This window comes from Opisthorchis viverrini (assembly GCF_000715545.1).
Source record: "Opisthorchis viverrini unplaced genomic scaffold opera_v5_40, whole genome shotgun sequence".
In the NCBI taxonomy this organism is placed as follows: Eukaryota; Metazoa; Platyhelminthes; class Trematoda; order Opisthorchiida; family Opisthorchiidae; genus Opisthorchis; species Opisthorchis viverrini.
In genome coordinates this window covers 853,381-867,173 of record NW_008751694.1, presented here as the reverse complement: position 1 = coordinate 867,173, position 13,793 = coordinate 853,381, and the positions used below count along the sequence as shown (strand labels likewise).

At 42.5% G+C, this 13,793-nt stretch overlaps 1 protein-coding gene across 1 annotated transcript; it reads left to right on the top strand.

Annotated features, from left to right (window-relative positions):
- Positions 1-7,614: 7,614 nt before the first annotated feature.
- Positions 7,615-8,721, top strand: T265_02881 (hypothetical protein; the record flags this gene model as incomplete). The annotated part of the gene is made up of 1 exon (XM_009167234.1): positions 7,615-8,721. One exon carries the CDS (start codon positions 7,615-7,617, stop codon positions 8,719-8,721), a length of 1,107 nt encoding a protein of 368 aa, XP_009165498.1.
- Between the last annotated feature and the right edge of the window lie 5,072 nt (positions 8,722-13,793).

The following is a 13,793-nucleotide window of genomic DNA, read 5'->3' as shown; positions in this document are numbered from 1 at the left end:
AGACGTAGCCAGCCACGAATATATTGCCTGATGTAGTTGTCCAGTCTTTTTAGCGTGTTCCTGTGGACTTGGCCGAGCACGAGCGAATATGTCAGCCTTGGTATCAGGTAGTTCCTCATGATATCCATTCTTTGATGCGGCTTCAAAGGGGCACGCGTCACTTCTTCGGGCAGTTTGAGCAGGTGAAATCTCGTACTTCTTCTGCAAAATACTATACATCCGTACGTCCAGAGTCACCCAGATCGGACTATTTTGGTTGCCACAGATGAACAGGTTGTACAGCCTCAGCAGAAACACAATTCCATCTGTTCAGAGCATACGTATCTCAACCTAAATTTTAGGGCTTTGCGACTAGGTCACTGTAAGAGTCCCATCATCCCCAGGACCCAACTTTGTCAGGCATATGCATCTACAGGTGAACTAGTGTCATAAATTTACCGATACCAGAGCTGGTATGCTCGTCGAGAGACGCCCGAAAGCAATTGGTTTATGTGCGTACACCGAGATCCGTCGACTCCCGAAACGCGCCACGCCCGTGTTTTGTTTTTCACTAGCCGCCTGTGTTTCTCACAATCTAAAATCAAAGTTACGGTTTTCTTAAGCTCATCTAAAATCTATTTTCATCTTTATATCCTGGTTCCAATCCCCTCAGTCTCGTAAGCCGTTCTTCAACCACCTGTATAGCGGTTTTGTGGGGATACCGTTCGACGCCATGGGTTCCAAGTGGCCTAAACATCGCAGCTAGTTTTAAAGCAAGGTACTCTTGATTTCATACATGTTTGCTTTCTGGAAAGCTTTCATATCTGAGACCCACCTAAAGAAGCTATAAGACAAATTGTACAACTCAGCCTGGAGTTATCTAATAGAAATTACTGTGCCAAATTGTGTCGAACTTTCGGTCTGAGGGACTGGTTTGCGTTGGTGAGAGCACTTCGTTGGAATTTTTATGCTACTCTGTTGCTGGTATCTACTACGTTACCAAATATATATAGGATAACAGAATATCGGTTCCCACATCTAGGGGCCACTTCCAAAATGTGTCGTACCTAGTCTATGTTATAATCTTCACGAGCTTACTCATGACAACCTTGTAAATGTGGCTGCCAGTGCGGTTGGTTGCATGTCCTGATACGCACCGATGAGAACCGCTTCCAAACGGGTACACGCCTGCACATTATGGTGGAGTGAAATGGGGTAGCCGGAGACTTTCCTACTGATACCGGCAGCACTGAATCCAAAGTGTTATATCTGCTGATTCGCCGACCTGCTGCTAACCCGCTCCAGTGCCTAGTGCCGGAGAAAAAAGACTCACAGAAGGGAATACAACAGTTATATTCCGAACAAACGAGTGCGAGAGCGTGAGTGCGAGTGCGGGAGCGAAAGTTACAATAGCTCCACGCTATTTAAAGAGGACTTTCTGACATTGATCACGGCTCTCTGACGGGCGTTGGTGAACACCCGTCAACATCGATCGTGCCTCTGTGGCGTGCATGAACACTCATCAGCTTTTACTGAATTGATTGAATGATTGACTGGGCCAGATGCTTGCCGGCTTTCCTGTTAAGACTTTGGTGGGGCAGTAGGTTCCTGGCATTCTGAGGTTACTTTCAGGAATCTAACCTTCCTGATACAAAGAAAAACCCACATGCCGACCGAATGCAGCTTCATTAGCAGACGAAGCATTTGATGATGCTTATATAAACACATTTGACGAAGGACGTTCTTACGTTGCGCAATTATGCCCCGTTGTTTAGGAACTGTTTATTTGAGTATATCATGAACCTTCTCAACTTGAGCATTTGATTTCGGTAGATAAGGACACGTCAGACTTCTGATAACTCAAAAAATAAAAAAAGCAACCAAACACGCTGAAGATGGCCGGTTCCCATCCTCAATAACTAAACTGATCAAAAATTTAGTGCATGAGGCGGCAGTGCTTGCATGGAAAAAACCATATTCATGTGGGAATCAGAAAATCTACAATCAAACTATTTGCTCATAATTAAAACATTTGGACTCTAAATTACTCGGTATCCAAGGTGTACCTTGGAATTAGTCTTCATTTTACTCTTGTTTTCTCAACGATTGCACGCTCGCGAACGCACCCTCAGTTGAGTCGCGTGTTAACTTGGAAACTTTTGTAATCTTCCATTTTGCGTACAGTTTGGTTCCCAATTTGAATATGTGTCTAACGGAAACTCAGGAACTGTCGCTGTCTGAGAGACTCCAAGAAAAACGAAGTGGATTGTAAGCTGTCAAAGAGTTTTTGGCAACCTTATGACTAACAGGTTCTGCTGAGAAAAGGCTTTTCCGCAAGCTTATCCTTGTACTTCCAAACACAGCGGAGCTGTTCTTCTGCATTATCGGGTCCAACTTTCACTTTTTAGATGTTTTAATACCCCCCAATTAGGACAATGTTATAGTAATCTTCGAGGGGTTTGTCCCCTGAGATTGAGTGTTTGGTAGTTGAAAATCACTCAGTTCTGTGAAGACTATAAATATGAGCGATCCCAATTTCCTGTAAACTGTTTATGGCTTATGGTCTTACTTTAGTTAAGACAGCCGACTCTTTTCTATTTTGATAATGCTGTACTTGGTGAGCGCCACCTACACACAGGATTCATTCTTCGTCGATCCATCACATCACCTGAGGCTGATGTACCTCTGTGCTTATGAAATCCGAAAAACTGGATGACAAGCTACATTAACCGTTCTTTAGTCGTCTTTATGCAACAATTGTCTGATCTAACGTTTTATCATGGATTTCATGCTTTATTGTGGCATCCTAGAGATGAAGCGACCGTAAAATCCTAGACATAACCTTTTTTCTCCTTTTTCTTAGGTTTCGTTTTCAAAAGCCCAAATTCAAATGTAGTGTACATCGAACGCTCCCTATAAAAAATAATGAAGTTTCTATTTTATTCAATCATTGGAAAACAAGTCAAGTAGGGAAAAAATGATGCAAGCTTTGGCGTTCTTTGAAAAATGTTTAGTGCTACCATCTAGTGGAACACATACTTCTGAAGATTTTCGGCAAGTGAGAAACTGACCGATGGGTTACAAGTCTTCAGTTAGCTAATGAGTCTTTGTACACTTGATCAATATTTGTCCTGTTGCCTATGATCGTGCAGCCAATTAGACTCAGAACACTATTCGATCCATAACACAGCTTCATTTTTTCTGGAGAAGAGATAAGTTTATTGTGAGAATTGAGTTTCGTACGTATATCGGTACAACCCGACAAACTAGAAATCCAGAATTCAGCGAAGTGTAACAACCAGCACGTATGTATTCGAACTGGCGAATATGTACAGCATATGGAATATTAAAACAAGAGAATAATGAATAGAGCAACGAATAGAGTATCAGTCATGTTCATCACATCCGCCACACCTTGAATGAGCGTGCGGGTGTTTATAGTCCAGTGGTGGTCTTGACCGCAATCTTTCGGATCTTCTCGGAATGGAAACTTCAGAATCTTCACAGGTAGTACGTTCTTCAGATACAGCATTTTGTTCGGATACCACAAGATCATCTACAAAGGACTCATTAGTATTTGAAACAGCAGGAGTGCCGTTAACAGACTGACCTCTGGTATTGAACTCAACCTGGTCAATGTGTCTCCGATGACAAGAGAGATCATCCAAATCGAGAATTGTGACCATTCGTTTGCCATTTGATGAAAGCACTATTCCTGTTGCGGGTCGTAAATCATTACCCTTGAAAAATGTAACATCAGCCGTTTTGGCACAGTCAAGACTTGTACGCAACGAACGAGATTTAAATAGAAGCGCGGGACTCTTCCCAGTAACGGAATGGACGGCGTTCCTGTATTGCATTAGAAAATTATCAATCCCACGGTCCAATTCCACAAAAGTAGTGGGAGAGAGTGAAATAATAGCAGATTTAAGTATTCGGACAAAATTTTCAGCAAGTCCATTCGACTGGGGATGTCGCGGAGCAGTAAACAGATGTCGACAACCAAGACCCTTCAACCATTCCTCGAGGAATTTTGCAGTGAAGTGTGTGCCGTTGTCAGTGACCAAAACAGTTGGTACACCTTCGTGGCTGAATACTTTCCTCAAGGCTTGCTGAGTGAATTCGGCACTTGGAGAAGTAGTTAGAAAAACTTCAGGCCAACGGGAATATGCGTCAATAAGAATTAAAGCATAGTATTTACCAAGAAAAGGACCACAGTAGTCAGCATGAACTCGTTGAAATGCTTCACAAGTAACTGGCCACGGATGCCACTGTGAAGACTTGTTATGAATCTTATGTGCACACTTAACACAATTCTTAGCAGTATGCTTGATATCAGCATCCAGTTCCGGCCACCAGCATGACAAGCGTGCAAGGGATTTCATTTTATCGACACCCAGATGACCAGAGTGTAAATCTGCAAGAACAGCCGCTCGCTGAGTCGGTGGAATGACAACTCTATCCTCAAAACACAGCAAACCATCCGGAGTAACGGACAAGCTTTCGCGGCGACAGTAAAAAGCAGGAAATCGGCGTCGTTCTTGCTGCGTCCAGCCACGTCGCAGTGCAGAGAAAATGGGAGCGAAATATCTTTTAGTGTCAGCAACAAGCACATCCCGCTTGACTGGTAATGGTTGAATCAGTAGACAATCTGAGTTGTTTGAATCAGAGTCACATGATAGAATTCTTGACAAGAAATCGACATGAGGAATCATTTTCGCACTACGATGAACTACTGTGTAGGTGTAAGAACTCAATGCAATAATCCACCGTTGCACCATAGCGGCAGATGACTTCGCCAGAGACTTCGTTGGATGATACAAGAACTTCAAAGCCTCGTGATCAGTAGCAATGGTAAAGTTCAATCCAAAAAGATACTTATGAAGCCGTTTGACAGCCCAATATACAGCAAGTGCTTCTCGTTGAGTCTGAGAATATCCACGTTCGGCTTTTGAAAGTCGACGGGAAATGCAGATCACTGGTCTACCACACTGTTCAAGGATTGCTCCTATTCCAGTGGGAGAAGCATCAGTAATGATCGTCGAATGATGTTTGGCGGAAAATGGCTTCAAAACAGCTGAAGTCTGAAGATAACCAAGCAGTGCACGCAACGCCTTCTCATGGTTGGAAGACCAAGAAAATTGATTGGAAGATATGATATCAAACAGACAACTTGCGTGTTTGGCGAAATTAGGAATGAAACGAGAGTAATACTGAAGTGCTCCTAGAACTGAACGCAGTTCTTGTAGATTGGTCGGTGATGGCGCATTTACTAAAGGGGATAGACGTCTTGTATCAGGTTTAAAACCGCTGCCATCCACAATGTAGCCAAGGCATGAAAATGATGGGACACCAAAAGTGCATTTTTCAGGATGAATAGCTACATTGAACTCAGAAAATCTCTTCAGTAAAGACAACAGACGCATATCATGGGTAGCTTTGTCAGCAGCGTGCACAATGACGTCATCTTGGTACGTCTCAACACCCTCCAAATCTTTTGCAATAGTATTCATAACTTGCTGAAATACAGCTGGTGAAACGTTCAGACCAAAGGGAAGAAAATTGTATCGGAATAACCCAAAGGGTGTGTTGATCACGGTAAGGTTACTGGAGGCTTCGTCCAGTGGTATTTGAAGATAAGCATCTTTTAAATCGATTTTTGAAAACACACTTGAACCTGATAAACGATACAATACATCTTCTGGCTCTTCCGTGGTGCATGTACGTTGTAGTAGCCGCGTATTTAGCGTAAGCCGGTAGTCACCACAAATTCTCGGAGTAATACCATCAGCCTTCAGTGGGGTAACGATCGGAGTTGCCCAATTCGATGACTCAACAGGAGTCAGTATTCCTTTCGCACACATTGAATTTAATGCTTGACGAACAGGCTCGCGTAAACCAAATGGAATAATCCGTCTCTTAAGAAATATAGGCTCTCCTGTAACTTCGAGCCTCATCTTGGGAATTTGCATGCCACCTGTGGCCTTAGAACATTTAAGAATCAGTTGCTTGAGTTCATTCTCATTCGCAGAAGTCAGTAAGGTGATACTGGTTTGCAGTAAGCGTAGAACTTTGAGTCCGACGATCGATGGTCCCGACGTTGATACCAAAAAATTACAATCGATACAGGTACCTTGTAGTAACCTCACAGGGATCGTGCAACTACCAACGAGAGGTACAGAATGTCCAGTGATACCGCGAATGTTAATATCTGTAGGCACTATCACGGCACTGGGGTAGAATGCAGTTAGATCTGATTGTGGAATGATGGACTCAACACTACCAGTATCAACAATAAAGCCATGCTTTTGACCAGAAGCGGATATCAACGTTTTAAAAACATGTGACGAATTTTGGGACAAAACAGATAGAGAAAGAGTAGAAATATCTTCAGATAATGTCTTCACGTCAGTGTTTGGGTCAGAAGTTAAGTGACACACTTTCTTGGACTTACAGACAAGTTGAATGTGTCCTGTTTTACCGCAGCTAAAACACTTGGCTCGTCTGTGGGGGCATGAATATCTGGAATGGTTTCGTCCACAAGACTCGCATTTCCCGAATTTTTGAGCCATCGGATTAGGGTTACGATCTGTGAAGTGACGTGTTGATGGATTTGAGGCACGAGAATCTGTTCGAGGTTTGAATTTGTTGTTCGTCCGCATCCTTGAATTATTTCTTTTAGAATAATTTAACAAGACTGCTTCCTCAGTCTTCGTCACATGCTTCACATCTTCATACTGCTCACATATTTTCCGAATAGTTTGAAATTTCTGATCCGGACAGAGTAACAGCTTCTGCTGTAATTCGGGCAGTTGAATGCCAGCAATGAGTCTATCACGCAGCTGGTCTTCCAGTTGGGCACCATAGTCACATTTGGCTGCCTGTGTCTGCAGCTGTAACACGAAATCACGAACCGACTGAGAATGAGAGCGGGCTAACATATTGAACTTAGCTCTTTCGGCTGCTACGAAGTTAATCGGTTTGAAGTGTTGAAGAACTTTGTTTTTCAATGCAGTGTAAGAAATATCAATTGGAGATTCAGGATATACTAAATTCTTGATCAAAGTATACGCCTCCTTGCCAACGAAATGTAGGAAATATGCAGTGAGTTTCTTATCATCCATATCGGATTTTGTGAGGCACCATATGTCGAACCGTTCCAAATAATCCTCTACGTCACGCGCAGTTGAATTAACATCTAATGGTTCCATTTCGGCAGGCATGATGAGTCGTTCCAATCGCGACGCCAAAATGTGAGAATTGAGTTTCGTACGTATATCGGTATAACCAGACGAACTAGAAATCCAGAATTCAGCGAAGCGTAACAACCAGCACGTATGTATTCGAACTGGCGAATATGTACAGCATATGGAATATTAAAACAAGAGAATAATGAATAGAGCAACGAATAGAGTATCAGTCATGTTCATCACATTTACTTAAGCTATCTGACTGTGTGACTTGAGCAAATGAATAGAAAGCAGAACAAAACTTCAAGACTGCAAATAGAATCTAGTCATAACACTTTTGATCATCTGACCAAAAATCAATATGTTTTAAAACATAACTCCAAGCCCCTGATTCTCAGAGTCTGCTATTTGGTACAGATTTAGGACATTTGCTGCGGAAACCATCATGGTTGGCCACAAAAAGAAGTGGAAAGCCAACAAGGTGAACGGCATTCTGAAGAACCTGCTTCAACGCGCTGTAAAACGAGGAGAAAAGGCGGACATTAGCGAGCCCGAATTACTGGAGATCACTGACTACATGTGTGACATACTTCTAGAAGATCCAGTGTGCTTGGATTTGGATCTGAAAGAACCAATCTGCATTGTGGGTGATCTGTTTGGGCAATATATGGATCTGATAGAGATTTTTGAGGTATTTGGATTTCCACCTGGGCGAAGATATCTATTTCTTGGAAATTATTGTGATCGTGGTCCTCAGTCACTTGAAGTCATATGCTTGTTGTTTATATTGAAGTTGAAATTCCCAAAACATATTTTTATGCTACGTGGTAACCACGAATGCGAATATATCTCGTGTCATTATGGCTTTCTGGCTGATTGCACAAAGCGCTTTAGCAAGCAGGTCTGGCACGGTTTCATGGCAGCGTTCAACTGCCTTCCAGCCACAGCAATCATCGAAGACATTATATTTTGTGCGCATAGTGGGTTGGTGCCCTGTCTCCAATACACTTCGTACACAAGTGTAGGGCAGCTTAAAGACTATATCAATGACGTTATACGAAGGCCGGTACCCTTGACACATAATTTTTTATTAACTCAACTTGCCTGGTCAGAACCAGTGATAGACACCCGGGACAGATGTTCGAACCCTGCAGGTCTAGGAGAGTGGTTTGGGGAAAAAGAAGTTGAGGAGTTCTGCGATCGATTCGGCTTTGAGTTATTTATTAGATCACACGATTTTGTAAAAACCGGATATGAATTTATGGCCAACGGAAAACTGCTGACAGTTTTCAGTGCATCACATTTTGGAGGGATATTTCAGAATCTTGGTGCTGCCGTTATGCTTGAGAAGAGACATCGCAAGAACACGATCCTCGGGCGTATTACTGTGATCCGGCCAACTCCTCAGTTGACGCGAATAGTCGGTTCATATATCCCTATTGTTTCTTATGACTCCAGGGAATATCAAGCCTATCGCGAAGCACATCGAGACCGTCTGAGCATAGTGGAAGGCTATGCTGCAACCAGAGGAACTTACGTATTTTTCACTTGAGAAGAAACCTGTGGCTACACTGACCGAGGTTGCATCAAAGTTATTAACAATCATTTGTTATAAGTTCAAATTTTTCAAGTGTCTCTCAAAAATGAGGGCTTCCTACAGTTGGAAGAAAAAATCTTTGTATTCGAGTTCAAAACGGATGAACCGAATTTCACCAATTCCTTCTAATTCGAGAAACGCTTTTTTATTCTTGTGAGTGGGATCATTCTCTATTTTTGACCGACTCCATTCCAGTCAAAGAAAACAACACTGATGCCGCTCAAAGAGGCAACCAATCCAGGTAGTATCGACCAGTGAATTCTGTGAAGTTATTGTGATCCACAAAACCACATTCTACCAGTGAGAAATTACCGTGGGAATCAAATAGAGTGGACTACACCCATAAGCGTGAAATTGCTTTCAGGTTTGTTCGACTACTCACAGCCTCCAACAGAAGGCTTCAAAACGGGTCAAGAAGTAGCAGTAAAGGACAGTTCCATTAGGACAAAGGGATTTCACATCATCCAACGCTTTAGATCCAAATTCAATACCCTACTCCATGATTAGGAGCGGGGCTGTTGCTGGGAAGTTTTGATCAGTGATGAAGCATGCCTTTCCCGTCCTTGTTACGTCCAAGACACTTATTTCAGCTCTGTGTGTGGGTAAACATTGGTCATTTTCAGCGAGTACTTTACTTCCGGATCGCTTGTCACACTGTATGTTAGTTGCTGGGGCAGCTGATGAGATCCCGATTGAGATAATTTTCAACCAATCTACCATCAGTCATGGTAATACCGTAGTCTGTCTAGTTTAATTCAATACTGGGGTGGATTATTTCGTGATGGACCAGATATGGTTTCTTCGGACTCTGGGGTAGAGCACAATTTTCAAAGACCTTCCGAACTATCAAGGTCATGTTCCCCTATGTTTATTTTTAATCTAGCGAGAGAAGTTTTGCTTTTAGTGAAGGCAGTTAGGATCTTCACGTCCAAAATTCTATCATTCAGTGTGAGTGCTACGTGGACAGCTGGATTTTCATGAAGTACGAAATTGGGATCCCGGTTACTAGTCTGAGTAAGCTGATAAGTTATTCATTCGGTAAGGTCATCGTTTACGGAATCACTTAAGCAACTGGTGCCCAAATGTAGTGCTTCATACCTAAATTTCGCCAATTTACTAAGTAGAATAAGTAAAGGAATTAGACTAACATGCACACATTTACCATACTTCACATGCTTTACCCCTGAAATATTTATCTGCCAAAAAACCTTTCGGACCATAGCCACCAGAGACTCTTTGGGATTACTTGATGCCCTGATTGTCCTTCCTTTCAGTTCATTCAAATGCCAATTTTGTTTCGCTGAAAAAGGAAAAAGTAGATCCGTTTGGTCAAAATCCCAAACTGGACCACATGTACGCACCAAATGTGCGAAGGACGGGAGACTCGGTTCAAACTATCAACTAGAACCAGTAGTCGGATTAAAAAACAAGTATCCGAGCTCTCGAGGTCACTAGCCACGGCAAAAAACCCCAAGAGGTCAAATTCATAGTTAGCCCATGCACCGACGAACGAATGGAGCTCGAAGAAGCTGAGTTTGGGGAAAAGGAGGTTGAACAATGAGAAAACCGGCTGATAAGCCGATCAACAGAGCCATTAAATCAAATGACGGATGACGAGTAAATCCCAGGAGAAACAGTTCAGTAATTAACGCAGTCAGTAACTCAACGCTCCAATGACGAGCATGACGCTGCCTCAGCCGGTGATGAAATGTTTGAAACAGAGTTTTTTAGCTCAGTTTTTCATGGATAAAACGACTCACAAGTGTGCTAAGAATTCTCCGGCAGCCCGCTACTGGTTTCGCCCTTCTCGATGTCCATCTAGTTGATACAATCCCCGAGTTTCCGTCAACCATATGTTCTATTTGAACCCAAATTGCACGAAATTCTACAGATACACTCGTTTGCACGTCAATCTAGTTTTCATGGTAGACTCACCTAAAGAATGTCGTAAATGGGAGATTCAGGTGACTCTCCCGAGAAAAGCGAATTGATATGCAAATGAGTGTATTTGTCAAATCCAGCGACTTATTGGTAGGAAAGTTCCATCCCCCAGCCCCCCACAACCGCTTGTTTTATCTACTGTTCACAGGATCGAAAGCGGAGATGGAAGCAAGTCAGAAGAACACGTAAGTACGGACACGAGTGTATTGAGTACACGTGGCCAAACTGGTCCGCTTTCGTGGCAGGTAAGCAACCGACTGAGTCACATGTCCGGTCAACCCACAGGGCTCACGCGAGCCAACCAATCGGACACGCATCCAATCCGCCACTCAAGTCACACGTCAGATCGATGGGGAATGACGAAACGGACACGCACACGCGCAAACTCTCTAACACACCGAATCAGCTACCACAGGGAGAATGTTTGTTTCGAGGACTTCGACCGACCAGCAAGTGCTAAAGTAGTATTTGGACAATACATGTTTGTGTTGCTTCTTCAAACACCTAAGGGGCACCTTCCTGAAAGTCGGCTTCTACACAGCCCCTTCAACAACAAATATACTCGCACTCTCTGTAAGTATTAGGTGTCTTCAAATCTGGAAAAAGGACTAACCAGGAATAGGCTACCAATAAACGACATAACGGACATGATGCTTTTTGGTGGCAACATTTTATCGTGAAATATTAAAATGGACGTGACTGCCATCAAAAGAACTGTGGTTCCATTTCCCTTACCATGGTAATCAAACTTCCGCAGGATACATGCATCTAAGCTCGACCGCCTTTCCTACGTTTGTAAAAACACGATGGAATGCCTTCAACTGACACATAATTACCTCCTCAAAAGGAATACATATTCCTTATGAATGTGACAAATCTGGATCATCTCGTGTATCTCTCGCACATCCTACTCTGTCAACAGGCTAGTAAAAAGTGACTAAATTTCATACTAAATGAGATAGAATTTGGAAACAAACTTGGATGACTGTGCTACACGAAACTACCAAATCAACTTAAGCCTGAGAACAAGATAAAAAAATATTACCTCTACGGTTTTTCGGGCATGTGAACCATGGCAAAGAGCAAATCTTCGTTCCTTCGGGCCAATAAGGTTATCAACAAATGTAGAGACTGACAGAGCTTGTTTGATAGGAAACTGTGCATCACTGCACAGCAATGTTTTACTAATTCGAGTTTGCTGACATGCTAGAAGTGGAAAACTTGGAATTTAGTGTACTAGCCAACTTAACGGGGTTAATATCAGGTCTTTCGGCATGCAAGAGTGAAAAAACCAGGTAACTTGTTTCAAACGAACATGTTTAAAAAAAACATTGTCCTAGACCCATGATGAACGAACAAACGGATTTGCAGCTTTTCCCACTACCTGATATTGTTTATAGAAGACTTACAGGGCAATATGTGAAAATATGTTATAAAAACCACGAAGGAAAATCCGACTTTTCAAAACACGTTCTCACAAAAATAGCCTCCTTTTCTGAAGTCGCGTTCAAAGTGTGTGGGTTACTGTGGACTTGTTTTTTCAGTGCCTGCATTATCTAAAGTTTCACGGTGCTCAAAACATTCCTGTGATGTGTAACAGCCCTATAACCGAGGCATATAAGCTGTACGTCCTCGGGTCCCTAAATTCTAACGTGTCATACCACTGGGTCTTTGGTTCCGGACACGTTCTTACACGTTAGAGGACCGAGGACCTAGGGTGGGGTTGTGCACTTGCAGCCCAAACGTTTGGGAATCCACTAAGGCTAACTACCTGTGCAACTGAAAGCATCAGCCAAATATAAATCTGGAAAGCTGAATTAGAAGAAACTCAAAACAGAGTACGATGGATCTCCCATGATGCCTGGTAATTCAGAAGTTACCACATCAAATTTGCAGTGTTGGGAGCTGTTGGTTTGATCTCTAAGCTGGACAAGTTGATTAAAAACATTTCGTCACAGCGTTGGGCAAAACAACGAGGGAGAAAGATAAGGGGGCTCTTCAAAACTAAGGCTGAATACCCCATCATTCTGGGAAGAGCTTCTAATATGGGTTCGATTACAGTTATGGGTAACGGGATGCATTAGTCGATAAACCGAAATTTGTCAGTCTAGGGAAGATAACAATGTGAATTTATTTCTGCAGACAATCTATGAGCATCTGTACATCTGTGACGTCTCCTTCCAAAAGCCATAGAGTTGGCGATTGAAGTCTCCGGGTCGGTAAAGATGCACAAACTTGAAAGAGCTATTTAAGGTCATTTGAGTATGGATCAGTAGGTGCCAAACTTCGACATCTTTCGGATGTGTGAAACTCCAGAGCTACCCATCATTAGTGCATGATTTCACCCTCAGTTTACCAATGAATTGACCACAGACGCCTTGTTCAATATTGGCGACTGAGAAGGGCACTTCACGTATGTTATTCACATCAAAGCCAGATATGGTGGTGATTGTAACACAAGCCGGTTGTTACTGTGAGCATAAATGTCCGTCAACTTGAGTGAGCTTTATCCATACGAACTAATAGTACAATAAAAAAGATCCCTTCGAAACTGAACGAACCGAAATGCGTAAAGGACTTTTGAGAAAATGAAAGATTTTAGAGCAGCTGCGTCTCGGGTATCAATGGCGAAGTCGAGTAGATAGGACGCTGTGTAAAAGTTTGCTTTCTGTTTTCCAATCAGCAACCTGATATCAACTGCACCCTGCAGATATCAGTATAGTTTTGAACCCCATATAACCAATAATGTTTGTATGATTTGATGACAAACTGGTGGATAACAGAAATCCAGTCACATGAAAATCGCCGCATGCAGGAGGAATTTTTGAAATCCAGATGAAAATCCTTGATTCAAAACCAGCAGCATTCAATTATTCCGGGCTCATCAGACAAATTGGAAGTCTTCGAGAAATGCGCTCATCTGAAAATCAATTTGGTTTTCACGAGAGACTCAACTAAATCTCTCGTTTATGATATTCTACAACTGAAAGTGCTGCACACACGTCGCCTCATGATTCAGCTGGCACGATATTCGAAATATCGCAGTAAATTTTTATAAAGGAAACTACTCACAAGGTTCCTGTAAA